The following is a 23,922-nucleotide window of genomic DNA, read 5'->3' as shown; positions in this document are numbered from 1 at the left end:
TTTAAAAAGTATTGCATTTCATAGTTGTGAAATATCCCAAAATCATCTCACAAGAAAGGAGAGATCAAAGAAAAGAGCAATTCAAAAAAGATCTTCTTTCTTTCTTTCTTGTGCATGAGAAGCAGCACATAAAATGGAAGCAGTGGTCACCCCAGCGTGGCCCTTCAGAGAGCTGAGGTAGCTATGGCAACTGTTGGAGACCGGCCTTTTAGTTTGGAAGGTTCAAATTCTAGAACTGTTGGTTGGATTTGCGCAGAGCTCATGGGGGAGAGCTGGTGAACTTCCAAGTGCTGAATGGCTCCTTCTCTGGGGAGATAACAACCATTTCATAAAAAAATCTTGGTTCCTAATTGCTAGGGGGAAAGGGAAGCCCTATGTAGAAGTCAGAAACCCTTGGGACTTCCCTGGCGGTTCAGTGGTTAAGACTCCATGCTTCCACTGCAGGGGGCATGGGTTCGATCCCTGGTCGGGGAACTAAGAAACTGTAAGCTGCAAGGTGCGGCCAAAAACAAACAAGCAAACCCCAAAACCCTTATATTTGGCAAACTTGCCTTTTATTTTCTTTGTTTCTAAAAATTTTATTTATTTTTTATTGGAGTATAGTTGCTTGCCTTTCTTAAAGTTATGGTATTCAAGGAAAAAAACACTTTGGGAATACTGAAGAAATTGGGCTGGAACACCGAACGTTTCTTTGTAGAGACATATATTTTAAAAGCAACAAACTAGACAATTTTCTTGAAAGAAGAAATCATTAAAATGTCAAGGAAGGGCCTCCCTTGACTTAGAATCCCCATGACCCTTTAAGGAGAGCACTGCTTATTTTCGTGTTAGAGAAATAGAATTTAGAAATATATATGTATATTCATATAATTATGAAAATTCCTCACCTTTGTTGTAATTTCTTGAGTTTCTCAGGGTCTGCCTTTATTTTAGTGGCTTCCTTTTCATCGGTGATGCCAGGGACCTCCATTCTGCTCCCATTGTCATTTTGATTTGGGAACTCAGACACTGCAAAGAAATTAAAAGGTATATTTTCTTGCAGGGACCTGGGCACATGCAAGTGGCCTTGTAAATTCGTTTCTGATGGAGAAGAGCTGGAAGACTCCACCAAGGACAAGCTGCTTTGAGGATTTAGTAAGAGATCTTCTGTATGTAATGGAGCCTCCTGAGATTGGCTTGTTAAAGTAATATGTTCTGCTCCCCTGACATCAAATTCATGCACACTGTTTACAGGAAAATAACTGTGGTTTTCAGCACTGGCAAATAGATTCCTGTTTCTAATGGGGGACAGTGGTTGACGAACATTAAACCTGGAGCTTCCCTCCGAGTCTGAACTGGGAGCTAAGGTAGATGATGTGGACAGGTCTATTGGAGTATCATCTCTCAGAGCAGAATGCATGAATGATCCTGGGGTGTTATAAGATGAATTCATTGACGATCTTGGAGCTGTTGGTCTACCAGCAAGAAAACAGCCAAGACGATTATGAGAGTCACTTAAATGGGCCTGCCAATCTCTTTCATAATCATGGGTTCCGGGCCTGTCTTCCGTAGAAGTAACATCACAAAATACATTTTCAGCATTAAGGTCATCCTCCAGACTGCTTTTGGATTTGGTGTCCCATGAATGAAAGGTCTTCTCATTTTCACTGTCACTGCTGTCTTTCTCTTTAGCAGACCCCCCATCAGGCCGCCCAGGGTCTTGGAATATCCTTTGCCAGGTGGAAGGCTGCCCTGTCACTAGCTGCATTGCACTGCTAATTCGTAATGAGCCATGATTGGACTCACTTCTTACAGAATTCGCTCTGCAATTTGCAGGATTTTCTTCAAAGCTTTTATTTTTGGCCTGAGTGGCCAATGTCCCAAGAAATCTACTTCTCTTATGATTGGAAGGAGAACGGAGCGGGTGCATACCAGCCAGCAAAAGTTCTTCCTCTACATGGGTTTCCTCTTCAGTGTCATCATTTTCTTCTCCAGAGTTTGAGGATAAAACGGAATAAAAATCTTCATCTCTGAACCGAAACATCATTCTTCTTGGCCCTTCCAAGGTGGTAGCTATGCGTGGTGGCCCCAAGGACTCGGTCAACTCTTGAGGACTGTTCATTCCTTGGAAGGCCTGGGATAGGGCTGGGTGTGGTTCCTTCTGGGAGAGAGCACTCAGGCCTTTTTTTTTGGCTTTCTCGGGGGTATTCTCCATCACCGTTATTAGCTGTGAGGATGGGACCAAGTTTCTTCTCTCTCGAGTTGGCCTCTTCAGCTTGGTGTCACTTGCCCACATTGGACCTTCTTGTTGAACGATTGGATCTGTATTGAGAAAAGATAAGCTTATCATTTTACTGTAGGTGCTCACAGCTGAGAGACCTCTAACACCAAGGGTGAGGGTCCCATAAGGCAACAAACAAGCTCTGGAGAGGAAAACGGGCACGGTTAAGATGACTGGTGGTACCGAAGGAGTACAGGAGAGCTAGTTTCAGTTTACCGCGTACGAACTCTCTTTTGTTTTTGTTTCTTTTTTTTTTTTGGCTGTGCCGTGTGGCATGCGGGATCTTGGTTCCCTGACCAGGGATCGAACCCTTGCCCTTTGCAATGGAAGCACTGAGTCTTAACCACTGGACCGCCAGGGAAGTCCCTATGAACTCTCTTTTGTACACTTGTGGAGCTCAGGTTGGTCCTGGGGCAGCACAATGACCCTGAGGATACAGATCCTTTCTGCAGAAGCTCTGGGAAGACTGTCCAGCCCCACGTCAGTCAGGGCTGATGATGGGTAACATCTCTCAAATGATGGTTTCATACCAGTATTTACTGAGAAGGAAAACCAACACTCCAGGAACGACTACTACAAAGCCCACCAGTGCTTTCTCATCCCAATTTGTTCAACATACACTCAGGACACTCCTGCTTCACTTACAGCTTTACAAAACATTAAGAAAGGTACAGTCTACTCTGGCAGATGGGGAGGAAGGCTCTAGAAGCTGCTGCCCAGTTAAATTGATGATCATGGTTACATTTACTACTCAGTGCAAATAAAAATCATAACCCTCTGATGAAATCATGATCTCCTCTTTGTCACTAGCCCCAAATCAGTTTGTAACCTCTGACTGTGATAGAATTCCTCTCCGTTGCCTCCTGAATCTAAAGTATGAGGAGATGTAGAAAGAGGAGAGAGGTCAAGTGCCCAAAGGGGTAGGAATGTCTATGGGTGAAATGGTTTGGTCAAAACTTGCCTTATAAAAATAACGCATAAGCACTGAGGGCACCATGCTAATTGCGTCACATGCGCACAGTTAGGCTCACAACCCTGTGGAACAGGTGCCACAATCACACCACATCGTAAGTGAGAGCACCAAGGCTTAGGGAGTCACATAAGTTGCCCAAGATCCTATTTCCAGTAAGTGATGGAGTGAACATTTGAACTCGGATCTGCCTGATGCTACAGTTTGTAACCACTACCCTGCACTGGCTGGACTAACAATTTCCTTGTAAAAACAAGAATCCACTTCATTCCTAGTGTCTGCACTGCTGAGGGTTTTTACCCTCTCAACGTGGATAGGACACTGGACCTGCTTCTCTGATTCCACTCTCCTGTGTTCCCTCCTGCCATTGGCCACCCCCTTCTGCTCCCCGCTCTGCTATCCTGTAGGATCTGGTGAGGCGCTGCCATCCTTATCGTTCGGTTCCCAAAGCGGTTCACCCTGTAGAGTGGACAGGACTCCACAGCTTCGGCAAGGCCTGTGTGGTAACAGCTCAGGCAGGTGAAACGGAAATCCTCCAAGTGTCTGGCTTAGCCAGAGACCAAGTCAATACAGACTTGCTTTAGTGGAGGCGCCTCTCAGGGGAGCAGCAGTCTGCATCTCCAACATCCTGATACTCCATAAGCCTCCTTTTATTGCTAACTGCATGGGACAATCAGGGACGCAGTGAGAATCTTTACTCATTGGCTCTTTAGAAATCAGTTAAGCTTTCTTATCAGGCCCCTCCCAAGTTTTTATAAACCCCAGTAAGAGACGTAGCAGTGATTCTAGGATGCTCTGGGCATCTGGCTATGGATGTAAAGGATTGGAGCTGTGTGCCCACCCAGGCTGGGCTGATGGCATTTTAAGGAACAAGTGCTTCTATGTGACAATCTGAATTCTCTCTCTTTCTGTCTCTCTCTCTCTCTCTCTCTCTGTCTTTCTATATATATATTTTTTTTTTTTTTCTTTTTTTTTTGCGGTATGTGGGTCTCTCACTGTTGTGGCCTCTCCCGTTGCGGAGCACAGGCTCCGGACTCGCAGGCTCAACGGCCATGGCTCATGGGCCTAGCCGCTCTGCAGCATGTGGGATCTTCCTGGACCGGGGCACAAACCCATGTCCCCTGCATCGGCAGGCAGGCTCTCAACCACTGTGCCACCAGGGAAGCCCCTTTTTTTTTTTTTTAAGAAAAAAATGATATGGAGGATTTGGAAGTGTAGGCTTTGGTTAATTACTTTCTGTTTTTTCTTAATTTAATTTAATTTATTTTTTTATACAGCAGGTTCTTATTAGTCATCCATTTTATACACATCAGTGTATACATGTCAATCCCAATCTCCCAATTCATCACACCCCCACCCGCACCCGCCACTGCTTTCCCCCCTTGCTCTCCATACGTTTGTTCTCTACATCTGTGTCTCTATCTCTGCCCTGCAAACCGGTTCATCTGTACCATTTTTCTAGGTTCCACATATATGCGTTAATATACAATATTTATTTTTCTCATTCTGACTTACTTCACTCTGTATGACAGTCTTTAGATTCATCCATGTCTCTACAAATGACCCAATTTCGTTCCTTTTTATGGCTGAGTAATATTCCATTGTATATATGTACCACATCTTCTTTATCCATTCGTCTGTCGGTGGGCATTTAGGTTGCTTCCACGACCTGGCTATTGTAAATAGCGCAGCAATGAACATTGGGGTGCATGTGTCCTTTTGAATTATGGTTTTCTCTGGGTATATGCCCAGTAGTGGGATTGCTGGGTCATATGGTAATTCTATTTTTAGTTTTTTAAGGGACCTCCATACTGTTCTCCATAATGGCTGTATCAATTTACATTCCCACCAACAGTGCAAGAGGGTTCCCTTTTCTCCACACCCTCTCCAGCATTTGTTGTTTGTAGATTTTCTGATGATGCCTATTCTAACTGGTGTGAGGTGATACCTCATTGTAGTTTTGATTTGCATTTCTCTAATAATTAGTGATGTTTGAGCAGCTTTTCATGTGCTTCTTGGCCATCTGTATGTCCTCTTTGGAGAAATGTCTATTTAGGTCTTCTGCCCATTTTTGGATTGGGTTGTTTGTTTTTTTAATACTGAGCTTCATGAGCTGTTTATATACTTTAAAGATTAATCCTTTGTCCATTGATTTGTTTGCAAATATTTTTTCCCATTCTGAGCGTTGTCTTTTCTTCTTGTTTGTAGTTTCCTTTGCTTTGCAAAAGCTTTTAAGTTTCATTAAGTCCTATTTGTTTATTTTTGTTTTTATTTCCATTCCTCTAGGAGGTGGATCAAAAAAGATCTTGCTGTGATTTATGTCAAAGAGTGTTCTTCCTATGTTTTCCTCTAAGAGTTTTATAGTGTCCGGTCTTACATTTAGGTCTCTAATCCATTTTGAGTTTATTTTTGTGTATGGTGTTAGGGAGTATTCTAATTTCATTCTTTTACATGTAGCTGTCCAGTTTTCCCAGCACGTATTGAAGAGACTGTCTTTTCTGTGTTGTATATCCTTGCCTCCTTTGTCATAGATTAGTTGATCATAGGTGAATGGGTTTATCTCTGTGCTTTCTATCCTGTTCCGTTGACCTATATTTCTGTTTTTGTGCCAGTACCATACTGTCTTGATTACTGTAGCTTTGTAGTATAGTCTGAAGTCAGGGAGTCTGATTCCTCCAGCTCTGTCTTTTTTTCCCTCAAGACTGCTTTGGCTATTCGGGGTCTTTTGTGTCTCCATACAAATTTTAAGATTTTTTGTTTTAGTTCTGTAAAAAACGCCACTGGTAATTTGATAGGGATTGCATTGAATCTGTAGATTGCTTGGGGTAGTATAGTCATTTTCACAATATTGAGTCTTCCAATCCAAGGACATGGTATATCTCTCCATCTGTTGGTATCATCTTTAATTTCTTTCAACAGTGTCTTATAGTTGTCTGCATACAGGTCTTTTGTCTCCCTAGGTAGGTTTATTCCTAGGTATTTTATTCTTTTTGTTGCAAAGGTAAATGGGAGTGTTTCCTTAATTTCTCTTTCAGATTTTTCATTGTTAGTGTATAGGAATGCAAGAGCTTTTTGTGCATTAAAGTTTGTATCCTGCTACTCTACCAAATTCATTGATTAGCTCTAGTAGTTTTCTGGTGGCATCTTTAGGATTCTCTATGTATAGTATCATGTCATCTGCAAACAGTGGCAGTTTTACTTCTTCTTTTTCAATTTAGATTCCTTTTATTTCTTTTTCTTCTTTGATTGCCATAGCTAGGACTTCCAAAACTATGTTGAATAATAGTGGCGAGAGTGAACATCCTTGTCTTGCTCCTGATCTTAGAGGAAATGCTTTCAGTTTTTCACCATTGAGAATGATGTTTGCTGTGGGTTTGTCATATATGGCCTTTATGATGTTGAGGTAGGTTCCCTCTATGCCCACTTTCTGGAGAGTTTTTATCATAAATCGGTGTTGAATTTTGTCAAAGGTTTTTCTGCATCTATTGAGACGATCATATGTGGTTTTTTGTTGGTTTTTTGTTTGTTTTTTGTTTTTTGCGGCACGCGGGCCCCTCACTGTTGTGGCCTCTCCCGTTGCAGAGCACAGGCTCTGGATGCGCAGGCTCAGCGGCAGTGGCCCACGGGCCCAGCCGCTCTGTGGCATGTGGGATCCTCCTGGACCGGGGCACGAACCCGTGTCCCCGCATCGGCAGGCGGACTTTCAACCACTGCGCCACCAGGGAAGCCCGATCATATGGTTTTTATTCTTCACTTTGTTAATATGGTGTATCACATTGATTGATTTGCGTATATTGAAGAGTCCTTGCATCCCTGGGATAAATCCCACTTGATCACGGTGTATGATCCTTTTAATGTGCTGTTAGATTCTGTTTGCTTGTATTTTGTTGAGGATTTTTGCATCTATATTCATCAGTGATATTGGTCTCTAATTTTCTTTTTTTGTAGTATCTTTGTCTGGTTTTGGTATCAAGGTGATGGTGGCCTCACAGAATGAGTTTGGGAGTGTTCCTTCCTCCACAGTTCTTTGGAAGAGTTTGAGAAGGATCGGTGTTAGCTCTTCTCTAAATGTTTGATAGAATTCACCTGTGAAGCCATCTGGTCCTGGACTTTTGTTTGTTGGAAGATTTTTAATCACAGTTTCAATTTCATTACTTGTGATTGGTCTGTTCATATTTTCTATTTCTTCCTGGTTCAGTCTTGGAAGGTTATACGTTTCTAAGAATTTGTCCATTTCTTCCAGGTTGTCCATCTTATTGGCATAGAGTTGCTTGTAATAGTCTCTTAGGATGCTTTGTTTTTCTGCAGTGTCTGTTGTAACTTCTCCTTTTTCATTTCTAATTTTATTGAATTGAGTCCTCTCCCTCTTTTTCTTGGTGAGTCTGGCTATTGGTTTATCAGTTTTGTTTATCTTCTCAAAGAACCAGCTTTTAGTTTTATTGATCTTTGCTATTGTTTTCTTTGTTTCTATTTCATTTATTTCTGCTCTGATCTTTATGATTTCTTTCCTTCTGCTAACTTTGGGTTTTGTTTGTTCTTCTTTCTCTAGTTCCTTTAGGGGTAAGGTTAGATTGTTTATTTGAGATTTTTCTTGTTTCTTGAGGTAGGCTTGTATAGCTATAAACTTCCCTCTTAGAACTGCTTTTGCTGCATCCCATAGGTTTTGGATCATTGTGTTTTCATTGTCATTTGTCTCTAGGTATTTTTTGATTTCCTCTTTGATTTCTTCAGTGATCTCTTTGTTATTTAGTAACGTATTGTTTAGCCTCCATGTGTTTGTGTTTTTTACATTTTTTTCCCTGTAATTGATTTCTAATTTCATAGCATTTTGGCCAGAAAAGATGCTTGATGTGATGTCAATTTTCTTAAATTTACTGAGGCTTGATTTGTGACCCAAGATGTGATCTATCCTGGAGAATGTTCTGTGCACACTTGAGAAGAAAGTGTAATCTGCTGTTTTTGGATGGAATGTCCTATAAATATCAATTAAATCTATCTGGTCTATTATGTCATTTAAAGCTTGTGTTTCCTTGTTCACTTTCTGTTTGGATGATCTGTCCATTGGTGTAAGTGAGGTGTTAAGGTCCCCAATTTTAACGTGTTACTGTCGATTTCCCCTTTTACAGCTGTTAGCATTTGCCTTATGTATTGAGATGCTCCTATGTTGGGTGCATATATATTTATAATAGTTATATCTTCTTCTTGGATTGTTCCCTTGATCATTATGTATTGTCCTTCCTTGTCTCTTGTAACATTCTTTATTTTAAAGTCTATTTTATCTGATATGAGTATTGCTACTCCAGCTTTCTTTTGATTTCCATTTTCATGGAATATCTTTTTCCATCCCCTCACTCTCAGTCTGAATGTGTCCCTAGGTCTGAAGTGGGTCTCTTGTAGACAGCATATATATGGGTCTTGTTTTTATATCCATTCAGCAAGCCTGTGTCTTTTGGTTGGAGAATTTAATCCATTCACGTTTAAGGTAATTATCGATATGTATGTTCCTATGACCATTTGCTCAATTGTTTTGGGTGTGTTTTTGTAGGTTCTTTTCTTCTCTTGTGTTTCCCACTTAGATAAATTCCTTTATCATTTGTTGTAGAGCTGGTTTGGTGGTGCTGGGCCTCTGAGGCCCTGCATGGACTCCAGGCCCTGCATGGACTCCAGCCCTGACTGGAGTGCCTGCCGTTTCCAGGAGTCTGACTAGGTGCAACCGAATGTCGTGGGTGCAGTGAGATGAAACCAGAAAAAGCATCTCTCTGCCCTAAGACTATGTCTTTGGTCTAGACTTCCGCATGTGCTTGACCAACAGTTTCGTCCATTCTGACAGCCATAGAGTTTTGTTTTCCTCTGGTTAAAAAAGTAGTCGATGTCCATTGTAGGAAATTTGGAAGACACAGAAGAGGATGAAGAGGAAATAAAAATCACCCAATATCCAAAACTCAGAAGACCATTGCTACTGTTCTGGAATTCAGAGGTGGGTTGCAAACTCAAGACCCGTGGGCTATTTTCATCCTGTACTTGTCTGCTGGCTCAGTGTTTGAACACTGAGTTACCTGCCTTTAGGGGGAGCATGTCTGGTTCACCACAGGCCCCACAGCCTTTGTCATGTATTTCTCCTGCCATACCTGTCTGTTCCCTGAAGACATTTGAATTTACAACCCAGGGCTCTCTTATCTAGAAGTATTGTCTTAAAAAACAAAATTGGGATATCTGGGTATATACAACTTTACGTCCTGCTTCCTTTCCCTAAACATTTTATTGTGAGCATTATCTCCTGCCGTTAATTGTGAAGAACACAATAATAATTATGCTGCAAGGGTACATTATATAAAATATCATAATTTGTATAACCCTTCTCCTATTGTTGGGTATATAGATTATTTTAAGTTTTTTTGCTGCCACAAATTACTCCAGGATAGATGTCCTTGCTTATAACTCCTTGACTATATGTCTTATTTTCTTAGAATAGATTCATAGGAGTGGAATTGCAAGCTTTCTAAAGACTTTGACACATGTTGCCAAATTCCACTTTGTACCAAGTTACCCTACAGGTAGACTATGAAAGCATCTCTCATAACTGTGTCATCAGGAATGCATGCCAAGGGCTTGGCAAGCACCTGACACATCAGTGCCCAGGAAATGTTAGTTATTAGTTTCACTACCAGTATTGAACATTATTTGAAAAAACCTTAGCCTAGCTATGGTAGGCCAAATTTATCTCATGTAAGTTTACGTTCATTACTGAGTGAGCTTGAACTTTTTTTCCCTCCAATTTTATCAGCCATCTGTATTTCTTCTTCTGTGAAATTGTCTGCTGTGCCTCTTCCCCAACTTTTCTATTAGGCATTTGTGTTTTTCTTATTATTCGTAAGAGCTGTCTATGTATTACCTCTCTGTCCCATTTGCTTCGAATCTCTCACTGGTGCAATTCAAACATGTGACTCCTACTCCCACTTATGCAAACCACTTAGAATGTGAAAAAAAAGGACTACAGCGAGATGACTGAGGGAATAATTGGGGGAAGATGAGGAGTCCTGGTATAATAGAAAATTGGGACAAAATCTCAGTGAATCTCAGGATCATGGAAGATGTCTTCTGGGTGCAGGTGGCGGATTAGATGAGCCTCCCGGGTCCAGGAACGTCTGATGCATAGGGAATCTCACCTTTCAAATAACAGTCTACAGTTCACTGAGGACTGTTGGGGAGATGGCAGGAGAGAAACTTACAGGAGTTGAGTGCCCACTATCGTCAAGTCCTGGTCAGAATATTAGCTCCTTTAGTTATTACAGCAATGCAGTGAGGTAGATATCATTATCCTTATTTTAAGACAAGGGAACTGTAACCCAGACTGGCTACTTGACCACCCAAGACTCCATCGCTGGGAGGAAGAAGAGCTGGAACTAGAAGTGAGGTCTGCCCTTCCCAACGGAAGGCATTAGATCACTGGGAGCCCGTGGACATCTAGTTGCTAGAGATTCACATAGGCTCTAATCGCCCCTGACTTCAGGCCATCCAGATACATGTTCTATATTTGCGTGTGTCCACCACAGTATATATCATATTTTTAAAGAAAGGCGCCTGTGTTTATCGGGTGGCAAGGAAGTGTGATGCTCGGTGGCTTCCCCAAGGGGAAGAACAGGTCCTTGGCAAGGTGAGCTACCAAGCATCCCTTTCCTTGAATCCCAAGGGGCGTCCTTAGGACCTGTTCCTCCTTTCCTTCTGCCACCGCAGGAGAGGACAAGCGTGGCTTAGGCCTTGGGATGAACGCTCAAGACTGAAAGAGGAGGTATCCGCCAACCAGGGCTTTGAAATAAAGCTTATATTCGCTTCGATGTTATTTCTTACACGGTAAGGTCTTGACGCCTTGGATCAGAGGGGAGAAGATCTCCGTGGGAGGTGAGTCGTCTGCCATCCACAGACCCCCCTATCCTTCCCTCCTGGGAAGTGGGCAGGAACTGTGGCCAGGTGAGACATCCCTGGGCTGCAGACTGCCTCTCCACCCCCCACCCCCACCCCATCCCCCAACACCTACCACCCACCACCCAAATACCCTCTCCAGAAGCCTGACGGCGGGCACCCACTCAAAACCATGCACAGTCTCACTTATGGAGTAATGGCAGAGAAAATTACAACTCCTCCCTGCCCTGCCTTTTCCCAGCAGCCTCCCTGGAGAAGGAAATTGGATCCAATAGCTTGCTTTTAAGAGTTTCACTGTAAGGTACACACTCTTCACATAAAAACGGAAGTGTCTAAAAACCACACGGAATTCACCAGGTTACAGCACAAGTCAGTCTCTCTGAGGACTGAGGTGCACGAGCTGCAGGTCCTTACCTACTCCCCTGAGGGCTGGCGCCTTCCCGGGCAGCTGCAGTTTCTCTCTGCTTCTGTCCCCAGACGCTCTCGGGCTCTGCATTTCTGGGCTGACTATTAGGTTTGGCCTCCTCTTGCTTGATAAAATCTGCGATGCCTGGGCTGCTGAAAGATGCAAAATCTTTTCAATAATTTTTACAGGAAAACATCTTCTGTAGAAAGAATGCTCAAAGGGCGGGGAAGGCTTTTAAGGAAATAGACCCAGGAGGTCAGGGAAGAGCTGGATTTGAAATCTGGTTCTATGACCTTCTAGCCATGGGGGCTTGGACAAATCACTTCTGGAAGCCTCAGTTTTCCCACCTGTGACATGGGAATAATAGTACCTACTTCACAAGGCTTTTATCACCATTAATGAGCACCCCTGACACCTGCAATGTGGAGTCTGTAGGGGGTGTTTCCTTTGACTAAGAAGTTTCTAGCTTCCAGTTCTTAGATGTTGGGATGGGCCTGTTGGTAAAACCGTCAAGAGCCTTTTACATTTGGGACACACCACAAGCCCTGCTCCCCACGTGTTCATCCAAGTTTGAATCACAACCTATTTTACACCTGCATATTCATATCCTCAGGTTGTTTCTTAGCAGCTAATCTGGCTTTCCAGAAAGGTTCCAAGCATCTGGGGACCAGATACCCTTTCTCTTGCCTGTGTGCTACCCACCACTGGACTGGGATGATACACTCACAGGAAGATGGTAGCTGGAGTGCTAACTTGGATTGAGTTCCCAATATTTTTTTTTAAGATTCACATTTTGAATTAGGTTGCTAATTAGTACGAATAATCTCAAGTTTCTTCCTCACACGTATTAAGTGTCAGTGCCCGTGAGTTTAGGGAAAGAGTTTTGTTATTTTCCATGCAGCTCTACAAGTTCTCGAGTTCACAGGCAGTTAAATTGTGAATATCTCGATTAAATGCTTCCAAGAGAATTTGCTTGGCTCATCCCCTTTTGGACAGTTCAGAAATTTCAGAAATAGCCGTAGCCAGCAGGCCACGGGGGCAAAGCTGGGAAGGGTCCCTGAGTCCTGTGCGAGAGAACAGCCTTTCTTGGCACGTGAAGACAACTGAATTTATGTTCCGTGGTGTAAGCTGTGGTTGGGTGAATAGTTTTCATCCAGATTCAGGGAAGGAATGAAAGCTCTCCTTGGCAGTCCGTGAAACCTCATTTAAAACAGTGATTAGGTACTACCTACTTTCCCTGACAGGCCCTGGTAGGGGAAGGCAGTGGGTTCTGTGCTCTAAGACAGAGAGGATCGTGTTCCACAGGGAACTTACTAAAAGGGGGAGCTACCGGTGGTGTGGGTTCCAGCTTAGGGCACGTCGGTGGAGCCCAGAGAGGTTGTGGGCATGACCAGAAAGGAGAGAAGAGAATCCTCCAGGAAATGAGATGGTGTAGGATGGTGGTTACACAGGATCTCACTGACCAAGCGTGGGGAGAGAGGAGGAGGGACCAAGGCTTTACACTAAGGGACCGGCCATGGAGGAAAGCGGGGAGGCACTTAGCCCCAGGAGCTGTGCTCCTCTGGTCCACAGGCTTCTCCCCATCCCCTGAGGCCTCGTTCCTGTCCAGCGCTCAGAAGTCAGCGACTGCCTCCTGCCTAAGCCCCTGGCTGACCGGGGAGAAAGCAGCGGGGGTTATTACTTACTGAGGAGGAAACAGAGGGAGGATCAGGGAAGGGCCAGGCTCAGGGCACAGGCCAAGTCCAGTGTGTGTTCAGGACCTGGCTCAAAGGTCCTTGTCACAAGGATTTTACTCTGATTCCCAGCAGAATATTCAAGTTTCCTTCACAGCCCAGGCAGCAGAACTTCACCCTGCCTGCAGCCCCCTACTCCCCCTGCTCCACACCTGCACACCCTCGGGGGAGTGAACGCCCTCCCAGAGGGCCTTTCTTCTTCAGCCTGCGCTAACATGTGCCAGCCAGCAAGTCCCTGGAGGTCTGTTTCCAGTTTTAGGAGTCTGCTTTGGCCAGACGTTCAGGGTCCTTAGGGCCTTTAGCATTTAAATATTCCAAAATTGCCTCAGGTGTGTGTCTTTTCTCTCCAACTAGACTGTAAGCTCCTTAAGGGTGAGGACCCTGTCTTAGCCAGCCTGTGTGTTGCCTCAAATTCTACTGCAGGGCAAATCATAATCGCCTAGCAGGCCTTGAGAAGATGTATTCAGCTGAAACTATGGGGAAATTCCAGAAGTAGAACCATTTGTTTTTTCTTGTGCTGAACACCAAGGATGACTTAAGATAAAAGGTTAGTCTGTTTTCTTGTTCAAAAAAAGTACCTTCTTCAAAGCGTCAGATCTCTTAAATGATTTCCAAAATGATTTCCATAATCCTGTCTCCTCTAATTGAGTTCTCAGCAAACTAAAGTAATAAAGCTGAAACACGAGAGGCTGTTTGACCAGGTCTGGCAGTGAAGAAAACACTGCTGGTACTGTAAGCAGAATCCTCTGACTTTGGGCAATTTGAATCTCAGTATCTGCAGCTGTAAAGTGGGAATATTCCTATCTTGTAGAGTTATTGTGAAGATTAGCAATAATGTATGTAAATGCTCTAACTCAGTGTTTGGTGCTTATTAGCTGCTAAAAATGGTAACTGCTGCTTCCACCACAAATAGTGATACTACTAATAATAATAATTGGGAATCTGAAGTCACTCCCCTGAGAGAACTGAATTTGACCAGAAATTTATTATTATGCAGGCTTTATAGGTTGAGAATAACTTATTCAGCAGCCTTTATTTCTGTGTTATTCTTTTTTTTTTTTTTTTTTTTTTTTTTTGCGGTACGCGGGCCTCTCACTGTTGTGGCCTCTCCCGTTGCGGAGCACAGGCTCCGGATACACAGGCTCAGCGGCCATGGCTCACGGGCCCAGCCGCTCCGCGGCATGTGGGATCTTCCCGGACTGGGGCACGAACCCGTGTCCCCTGCATCAGCAGGCGGACTCTCAACCGCTGCGCCACCAGGGAAGCCCCTGTGTTATTCTTGCTCTCTTCCTTAATCCTGTTATAAAATCCAAGAGGCAAACAGTAACTTGTTTTTTTATTATAATTTGTTCAACAAATACCCGTGCACCTTTGCTATGCAATGATCCAGGGGTTCACAGAGATGAGTAACACATTTTGGCCTAAAGATTATAATCTAACTTGGCTGCACCACTGACTTCTTCCCTGTGATACGCTTTAGGTTCAGTGGAAAGCAAACTCCTGGGAATTATTCCTTCTTCTCCATCTGCAACTGAAGTTACAAATGAGGTGACCTAAGCTGCCTAGTTTGTATGTCCATGAATTCCAGTCCTAATCACCTTGCCCGCATCCAAAGTGAACCAAACCTCAGACCTCTGGGGCCTTTCTAAGATGGTCCTCACCGTGGCATGTTACATATATTAATCTGCAGGAAGGCCAAGTTATATTTACACTGAAAGGTGAAATGTAACTTCCTCTCCAGGTAGGAGGACAGACGCTTTGCCTTACAGAGAACGGAGGGGGTTGTGTTCAGGAGTTTCATTGCCAGCCAACCTAACATCCTGAAGTTTGTAGGTGAATTTGGGGAAGACTGTGGCTTGCTTTGGGCACCGTGAAGCCCACACCTTCTAGTATCTGGGCAAAGGGGTACCTCCAGTAGCAAAAAAACCAAACAGCTGTTTACATAGAAGGTGTCTGCCTCCGTTCTCTCTCTTTTTTTTAATAAGTTTATTTATTTATTTATTTATTTATTTTTGGCTGCGTTGGGTCTTCGTTGCTGCGCGCGGGCTTTCTCTAGTTGCGGCGAGTGGGGGCTACTCTTCGTTGTGGTGTGCGGGCTTCTCATTGCGGTGGCTTCTCTTGTTGTGGAGCACGGGCTCTAGGCGCGTGGGCTTCAGTAGTTGTAGCATGCGGGCTCAGTAGTTGTGGCTCCTGGGCTCTAGAGCACAGGCTCAGTAGTTGTGGTGCACGGGCTTAGTTGCTCTGCGGCATGTGGGATCTTCCCGGACCAGGGCTCGAACCCGTGTCCCCTGCATTGGCAGGCGGATTCTTTTTTTTTCTAACATCTTTATTGGAGTATAATTGCTTTACAATGGTGCGTTACTTTTTGCCTTGTAACAAAGTGAATCAGCTGTATGTATACATATATTCCCATATCTCCTCCCTCTTGCGTCTCCCTCCCACCCCTCCAGGTGGTCACAAAGCACCGAGCTGATCTCCCTGTGCTGTGCGGCTGCTTCCCACTAGCTATCTGTTTTACATTTGGTAGTGTATATATGTCCATGCCACTCTCACTTCGTCCCAGCTTACCCTTCCCCCTCCCCACGTGGCAGGCAGATTCTTAACCACTGCACCACCAGGGTAGTCCTGCCTCAGTTCTCTTGACAGTGCTGGGACACTAATTGTTGACTGAATAGTTCTTAATTTGACCAGGAAAGGGAGAAAAAGGTAGAAACCTTGTATTTATACAAGACTCTGATGGCTGAGAACCGAGTCCATTTAACGGTCCACGTTAATTCCACGCACCTGATAATTGTTCCGCCCCTCACATCACCTGCCGTACCCAGACACGGTTCTGGATAGACCAAGTTTGAAAAGCAAGGTGAAGAGAAAGACAATTCCTGAACATTTACCCTCCCCCACACCATCTTCACTTCGATGCCCGGTGCCCAGGAGGTGCCAAGGCTCTGCCTGAGATGCCTTTTGAAAAGATTTATTGCTTCTTTCAGATCGTGGGAAGAATTACAGCTTAATCGCAGGAGCTGCTGTTGCCTTGGTGTAATAGGCAGCTTTCGGTACAGTTACAAATAACAGGCCCTGTCTGTTTGCCAGTCTGAGTGTGCTGGAAATGAGTGTTGTCTCGCATCCCCAGAGGAGCTCTTAATTAAAGCTTCATTATGCACCATAAATATGTTTTATTTTGGGCCCCAGGAGGTGGGATTTTTGATTTGGGGAGGTGTAGGGCCTAATAAGGAGTCAGGAAAGAAACTGTAAGCAGCGACTGAGCCCTTGAATTTGTCTCTCCTCCGTGTGGTCCTGAACCAACAATCAGATCCAGCGTGGGCTGCCCCCAGAGGCCTGTCCCTGGTGCCACCCTCTCAGGGCCGGCTCGGCGGGCATAGTCACACCCCCAAGGCTACGAGTAGACCCGGAGGAGCCTGATCCGTTTCTGGTGGTTAACGATCGAAACTGCGCCAGACGCGGGAGTGAAGAAATCAGATGAGTCTCGAGAGAGGATGGGCTTTTATTGGTCGCTCACTCCTTTAAGTGCTGGAAGAAGGCCGAGTGAAGTGGGAGCAGCTGTCTTGGTCTTCCTGCTTCCCCGCACGTTACACCTCCTGCCGCCGGTCACGGCGCTGCCCTCCGGAAGCTTAACGTCCCCCTGTCCCCACTCCCTGACTCCACTGTGCTGTGTCCTTCACCGAGGGCGACTTACCACACGAGGTAAATTCTACTGGGCCTTCGGGAGTCCGGCAGGCACAGCACAGGGATCTCGGCCGGGCTGGGGCAGGAGATGGGGAAGTAGCACAGGGCTGCCGGTGACTCGGGTGCGGGGCCCGGAGAGGAGGGAGAGGAGACCGGAGGGAGAGGCGGGGAAGTGTCCCGGCCCCCCGGGGAGGCAGGCGGCAGTAGGGGCAGCTGGAGGCTGCAGAAGTTGGTATTGGGCTGCAGGACGGGGGAGAAAGCAAAGACGGAGCAGTAAGGGGAATATTCAACACAGAACAGGGGGCGCTGCCTGCCGTCACCTGCACGAAAGAAAAAGAGCAGTCAGGAGGCAGCCCTCAGGGTGGGAAAGGACATTTGGAAAAGACTGTGAATGAATCTAAACTCAAAACTCGTTCTTCGGGGGCTGGGGGGTGGTGTGTCTAGGTGGCCTGGGGGCAGCCGGCCTGGCCCCTGCCCAGGAGGTGCCTGGCTTGGAGCTCAGAGTCACTGAAGAGCCAACCGGGGCAGTGGCATCACCATCACACCCTTCTCCAGCCGATGGTCTCCGGCGTCCCTGACAGATGCAGGAAAGTTCTTTCCCACTAAGTTCCCATGTGGAAGCTCGTGGGCCCTTCTCCCCTCCCACAGCCAGTCTAATTAGCTGTTCTGGCGGCAACATATGGTGGCCCGCTGGGTCTCACTTCGGTAACGCTCTCTCCCCCGATTTTCCAGATGCCCCGGGTTGGGAGGTTGTGGTCATGCCCTAATCTGGCCTTTCTGCTGCAGAGGGGAAGCTCGGGGAAAGAGAAAGAAGCAGAGAGATCCTGGTGGGCTCACGGCAAGGGAGAGAGAGCAAGCGGGGAGAAGCAGGTGGACGGGGGAGGTGTCCAAGTGAAGTTAATGATTTGTTCGCTAACCTCACACTCCATCTGCCATCCTTGCTGGACGCAGAATATGGGCACGTGATGCAGTCACGATCCAGAGAGACCCCTCAAGCATGACAGATCTCTCAGCTCTGCCACTAGCCAAGCCGGGTCACCTTGGATCAACGGCTTACCTCCTCAAAACCTGTTTTCTCTAGCCCTGCTCCTGCCGGGGTGGCCCTGAGACCAGCAGCGTGGCTGTCACCTGGCGGCTTCTTAGAAGTGCAGCCTTGCTACCCACTCAAACCTACCGAATCAGAACCTGCAGTTGATTGAGGTCCCCAGGTATTTCTCAAGAACTTCTGAAGTTTGAGAAGCAAGGCTATGAGGTCCAAACCTCTGGGATGAGAATCAGCTGTAGAGCTTGTGGAAAACCAGCTCTGCAGGCCCCTTCCTTGGAGAGTCTGATGCTCTGGGTCAGGACGGGACCCAGGTGTGTGTGTTTTATTAAGGACCTCCCTGGCGATTCTTATCAGAGAACCTGGGGAAATGCTGCGGCTGAACTCAGTTCCTATGCTAAGATGCCATCCGGTTGAAAACCATGACCTATAACGGAGGGCTCTCGGTCCTTATTTACTTGAATCCGCTGTAGCTGACACTCTAACCCACTCATTTCCAAAGGCCTCCCTTGGCTCCTGGCGTGGCTCCTACTTCTCGGACCACTTCTCTGTCGTTGTCTTCTCCCTTCCCTCCTCAGGTGTTTGTATTTCCCGAGGTTCCTTCATCATCTCTCGTTACCCTGTCCGCTCTCGCAGGGGAGACGTTCCTGTAGTTTCAGCCACCTCTTACTCACTCTAGGCCCTTGGCTTCCTTCCGGTGGCCAAGAGTTCTCTGCTGAGCAGCAGACCTGCATACCCAGGTGCTTCCTGGCATCTCCTCCTAGCCCATCCTGGCTGTTCATTCACGGACAACGGCCACAGGATGGGCCCCACCTACTTCTTGCTTTGTCAGCCTTGCAAAGGCAACTGCCGTTGGCTTAGTTTTCTGGGCCAGACCCCCAAGATCTCTCTGATTCCTCCTTTTTCCTTCTCCCCATCCCCAGTGCTCACCAAGTTGTGCCAGGCTTAACGTCCTTAAACATCCCTCCAGCCCGGGCCCTCTCCCTCTGCTTTTGCTTCAGGTCAAGCCCTTCTCATTTCTCTCCAGGTCCACAGCAGCTTGCAGCTTGTCTCTCGGCTTCTGTCTGCCCTCACCCTCCCAGCCAGCCCCCTTTCATGAACACAGTCAGCATTTTTTTTTTTGCGGTACGCGGGCCTCTCACTGTTGTGGCCTCTCCCTTTGCGGACCACAGGCTCCGGACGCGCAGGCTCAGCGGCCATGGCTCACGGGCCCAGCCGCTCCACAGCATGTGGGATCTTCCCAGACCGGGGCACGAACCCGCGTCCCCTGCATCGGCAGGCGGACTCTCAACCACTGAGCCACCAGGGAAGCCCAGCACAGTCAGCTTTTAACGATGCCGATCTGATGCTCCATCGCCTCCAGCATGACGTCAGGGCCCTCGGTGGCCTGGTCCTTGCCTACACGTAGGGCATCAACTTTACACTTTCTAACTTGTAGCCTGACCCTACACAAGCGCTTCTCAAACTCAGATGTGCACACAGATCTCCCAGGGGCCCTGTTAACTGCAGGTTCTGAGTCAGTAAGCCTGGGCTGGGATTCATGCATTTTTAACAAGCTCTCCCGTGATGCCTCTGCCCCTAGTCTGGGGATACGTTGAGGCCCTAGACTCTTGTAGTTCCTCCATGTCTGTCTGTCTGTCATCTCTTCCCCCTCTTCCTTGCTCTCTCCTCCATGCCTTCGCCCCCTCGGTACCTCCTGCCGGGCGCACCTTTCTCGCCTCCCTCCCCGGACCCTGGCTCAATCCGCTCCTTCAGGATTTTCTCCCCGCCGGCCCCTCCCCACACATCCTTAGAACTGGCCTTGGCTGGGGCGTGTTGGTGTCCTGCCCTCCCACTAGGCAGTGAGCCCCTGGAGGGCGGGTCCTGTGTGTGGGGCAGTTGAATGTACCTATGCTAACATCCCATAGGTACTGGGGGTACAAATGGATGAGTTTATTGGTAATCAAAGAGGTAAATTTTTTAATAATCAAGTTACGACCTCTCACATCTCAAACTAAAATTTCTTTGGTTGAGCTATTCTCTTATAAAGGTGCTAACCTGGGAGCAGTCTATGGTGTTGGAAGCAGGCTTCATACATAGAGGGAGGCTTCGAGATTAACCTTTACCTGAAGCCCAGTCTATACCCAGGATTTCAGTCCTCCTGTCTACCTGGTGGGGTTGGTAACGACTCCATTTTACTGACGAGGAAACAGAGTTTGGAGAAGTCGCCAGTTTACGTTTATAGGGCTAGTAGGTGGTAGACCAGGAATCTGAGCCAGAGCTTCAGATTCCGGGCTCTGGGATGCCCCAGGCCCCTCTGTCTTAGGAGCGTTACCGTAAATGGACTGAGAATTATGGTTCTCTCTATAAATGTGGGAGCATTTGCTTATTGTTGGTTGTTCTCTAACTTGGGCAGACAGCTTGGAAAGTTGTTGGATGCCAGTGGACTTGCCTGGAAACCCATCAACCTTGGCCTTTCAGAGGACATCTTCAACAGAATTTATTTGCCAGGTAAGTTATGAAGATTGGGATTCACCCTCAAATTTCCCTTCCAGGCTGCTCTTCAAATGAATAGTTCCCGGTCTAAAAGAGACCACAGCTGCCTTAGACGTGTACATTTTAAAATCGGAGTTTACTGCAGTTTCTTACTTTTACAGTCTCCACCATAAGCCACGATTAATCTGACTAGGTTTTGCTATTCCTACAAATTCGAATCTGGTAATGACGAACACTGAACTCAATAAGGAGTGAGGAGAATTTCAGAACATTTGGCTTTGTTTTAAAGGGCAAGATTTTGGAAGCAGGCTCACCAGACTCCATCCAGATCCATTTTCCTGGCACATAACTAGTAGGACTCTGCCCGGGCTCCAGGTGAGAGGAAAGGGCAGGAGAGGGTACTTACTTCCTGTGAGCCTGGCACGGGGATCAAGAGTGACTTAGGACTCCAGGTGCCAGACCCCCACAGCACAATGGCCTTTGGATGCCTCTGCGTGTCCTGGAAAGGAAAGGTGGCTCCTTTCCAAGGCAGGATGGGGCTGGTAGGGGTTTTGGGAACAGGCAGGAGTCCAGGAGCTGATGGCCACCATAGCTCCCTGCACTCACGGGGCCTGCTGTCAGCTCTGCTTCCCCCTGATTCATTCATGGGAGGATGCAGATCCTGTGTACAGACTGGGCTTTCGGTAAAGGTTAATCCCCAAGCCTCCCGCTGCTTGAAAGAAGAATATGTAACTCGGCCAGGCTTATTTCTCACCCTGTGTCAGTGTTCACCTTGATCATGAAATAGGATTTCTGAATCAATTGCACATCAGACCCAGCTGGGTCTGGACTCACTGCCTGAGTTTTCCATGTCTTTTTGGAGGGGAAGCAAACCTCTCACTTGGTGAATGCTTTCTGATGGTTCATCTTTTTCCATTTGGTGTTTTGCTTTGGAAATTCAGGGCACAGTAGAAGTGTCTGTACCTGCGTTTGTGTTAGGAGTTTAAAAATATAACCCTGATTTTTGGGAAAGGAAAAAAGATTGGGGTGGGAGGTGGGGAGGAGGTAACGTGAAGACAAAGAAAACAAAGTTTTCTGGTCCATTCTCCCTACTGAATACAGCTGCCTTGTACCCGATACCTTAAGGCTGTCATGTATGAGCTATGGTGTCGGGGGCCGTTCTAATGGCTGAGCATATGTTTATCATTGAATCCTCACAGCCATCCCAGCAGGTAGGATCTGTGCTGACGCCCAGGCTCTGCCATTTTACAGATGAAGACACTGAGGCACAGGGAAGTTACTTGCTCCAAGTAACAGCAGATGAGAAACGGGGCTCAGATGCTAATCCAAGCATTTTAAAGACGCTAAAGCACTTGCCCAAAACTGCACGGAGGGAGATAACAAGGAGAATCACAAGCCAACTCATTTAGAAGTAGTTCCGTGGAATGTATGAATTAATTTAAAATGCGTGAATTTCTTCTAACAGAGTGCGAAGTACAATGAAAATCTCAGTTATACATCTATTCGTAGAGGGCACTGATGGTTCCTCTGTTGTATTGATAAGTAGCTGTGTTAGGCGTTCCAGATAATCATTCACATAGAGGGATTATAATGGATTACCATTACATAGATCTGCATGTAGGTCAAGCCACATTCCCCAGCTGCATTGTTTTATTCAGGAAAAGTCTGGCGTAACTCAGTATGGAAGGTTAGCCTATTAGGCAGATGTTGCAAAGGGATGTCACTGTCTTAATGCTTCAGTTTTGCACAGAACTCAGGTCTGACATGGGAAGAAGTTTTGGTGACTTACTGCCAACTTTGGGTGACCCCCCCCCCAAAATGCTTTAGAAAAATATTTCCCTACAGAGGTGAAGGAAAGCAGGAACCTATGAGTTTACCCAGTGAATCGGATCAACGTGTCCAGATAATTCAGGTCCCCAAGCCTCTTTTTCTATAATAGCAGCATGTTTATCTGAATTTTCTGAGTTGTCACCACCGCTGGACTCAACTTTGCCTGAATGGACTCAGCTTAAATTCTTGCCATGTCCCTGGTCTGTCATTTCACTGTGCTGATGAAGAAACTCTGAGCGTGAGACTATACATGTGAAACGAATGGATCCTAACACACCAAGGCTTTGCTTTTAGCTCACATGATCAACCCAATTTGCTATAGAACTGAGTCGGCTTCTGTAGTAACTGACATCAACCAGCAGGGCTGTTACGCTTGCTGGACGGCCAGGCCACAGTCCAGCTCATGGCTGCATGGGGCTTGGACACGGTCTAGAGCTATAATATGGTGATAAAGCTGGTGTTTTAAAATTTATTTATTTTATTATTATCATTATTTTTAAGCTGGTGGTTTTTAAAGGCTGTTTACTACAAGTAACATCTCTTACGTGGTGAACTAGATATCTTTCTGCCAACTTGGCTCTCTTGCCTAAACCTTGGTGCTTTCTAGCCTAGTGATTCTTCGAATTTGAGGTTTTATAGAAAGTGAAGTGAATTAATTCTCCCTTTCTGTCAGTGTTGTAAGTTCCGTGTGGAGTCCGCTCAGTCGGAAGAACATCTATATTAATCAGACAAGCTAAGATGGGGTGGGCCTAAGCTGTCCATTAGAATGATTTATCTCTACAGAGGACAAAGCACATCATGCAAACAGCTACCTAGTTTTAGCAAGAAGCCTAAAAATTATATCGAGTGACTGGTGTTGCCTTACTTAAATTTATTTTTTTCTATTAAAGACATCCTCAATTTGATACATGACAACATGGATTTTGAAATATTTGGGGAATGATCTTATCTGCCCTATTTCATTCCTTTTTTTTTTTTTTTTTTTTTTTGTGGTACGCAGGCCTCTCACCGTTGTGGCCTCTCCCGTTGCGGAGCACAGGCTCCGGACGCGCAGGCTCAGCGGCCATGGCTCACGGGCCCAGCCGCTTTGCGGCATGTGGGATCTTCCCGGACCGGGGCACGAACCTGCGTCCCCTGCATCGGCAGGCGGACTCTCAACCACTGCACCACAGGGAAGCCCCTGCCCTATTTCATTCTTAAACAGCTGAATTAAAGACCTAATTCCTACTAAAAGGCTTCAAAATGAGAAGTTGTTAACTACGATGATACTTTCCCCTGGTTAAGGAAAAAGAGTTGGGGCTTTGTCTGAACGGACATCATTTCGGAAGTCAATTTTTCTTTAAACTTCATTAAAGCTATAAAATGTGGGTGGTTAATCTAAGTGAGAGCTGCCATTGTCTAAAAATGCATTAAGACTTAACCAGACGGGTGGTTGCACGACAGGAGCTATTTAGGATTAGAAAGTCATTGTGATTTGGATTTAAGCGAATTGCATGCTGTTTACGAATTCTTCGGCAGTTAATCTAGATCGCTTCCATTCCACCGCAAGCAGAAGGCAGACCTTTCTGCCTCGTTATCCCAACTTCCACGTCAGTTCCCAGA

The 23,922-nt window shown here is 46.0% G+C and overlaps 1 protein-coding gene across 1 annotated transcript in view; it reads right to left on the bottom strand.

The window, feature by feature from the left end:
- Nucleotides 1-23,922, bottom strand: part of MARCHF10 (membrane associated ring-CH-type finger 10) — an 82,100-nt gene that overhangs the window by 25,768 nt on the left and 32,410 nt on the right. The window contains exons 4-5 of the mRNA XM_059998494.1: nucleotides 11,565-11,708; nucleotides 888-2,301 (exon numbers count right to left, since the gene is read on the bottom strand). Of these exons, the coding sequence (XP_059854477.1) occupies nucleotides 888-2,301; nucleotides 11,565-11,708 (1,558 nt within the window). The remainder of the gene's footprint in view (nucleotides 1-887; nucleotides 2,302-11,564; nucleotides 11,709-23,922) is intronic.

The sequence above is a fragment of the Delphinus delphis genome, chromosome 19 (assembly GCF_949987515.2).
Source record: "Delphinus delphis chromosome 19, mDelDel1.2, whole genome shotgun sequence".
Lineage (NCBI taxonomy): Eukaryota > Metazoa > Chordata > Mammalia > Artiodactyla > Delphinidae > Delphinus > Delphinus delphis.
Note: the sequence above shows the minus strand (reverse complement) of the source record. Positions and strands in the feature narration are given on the sequence as shown.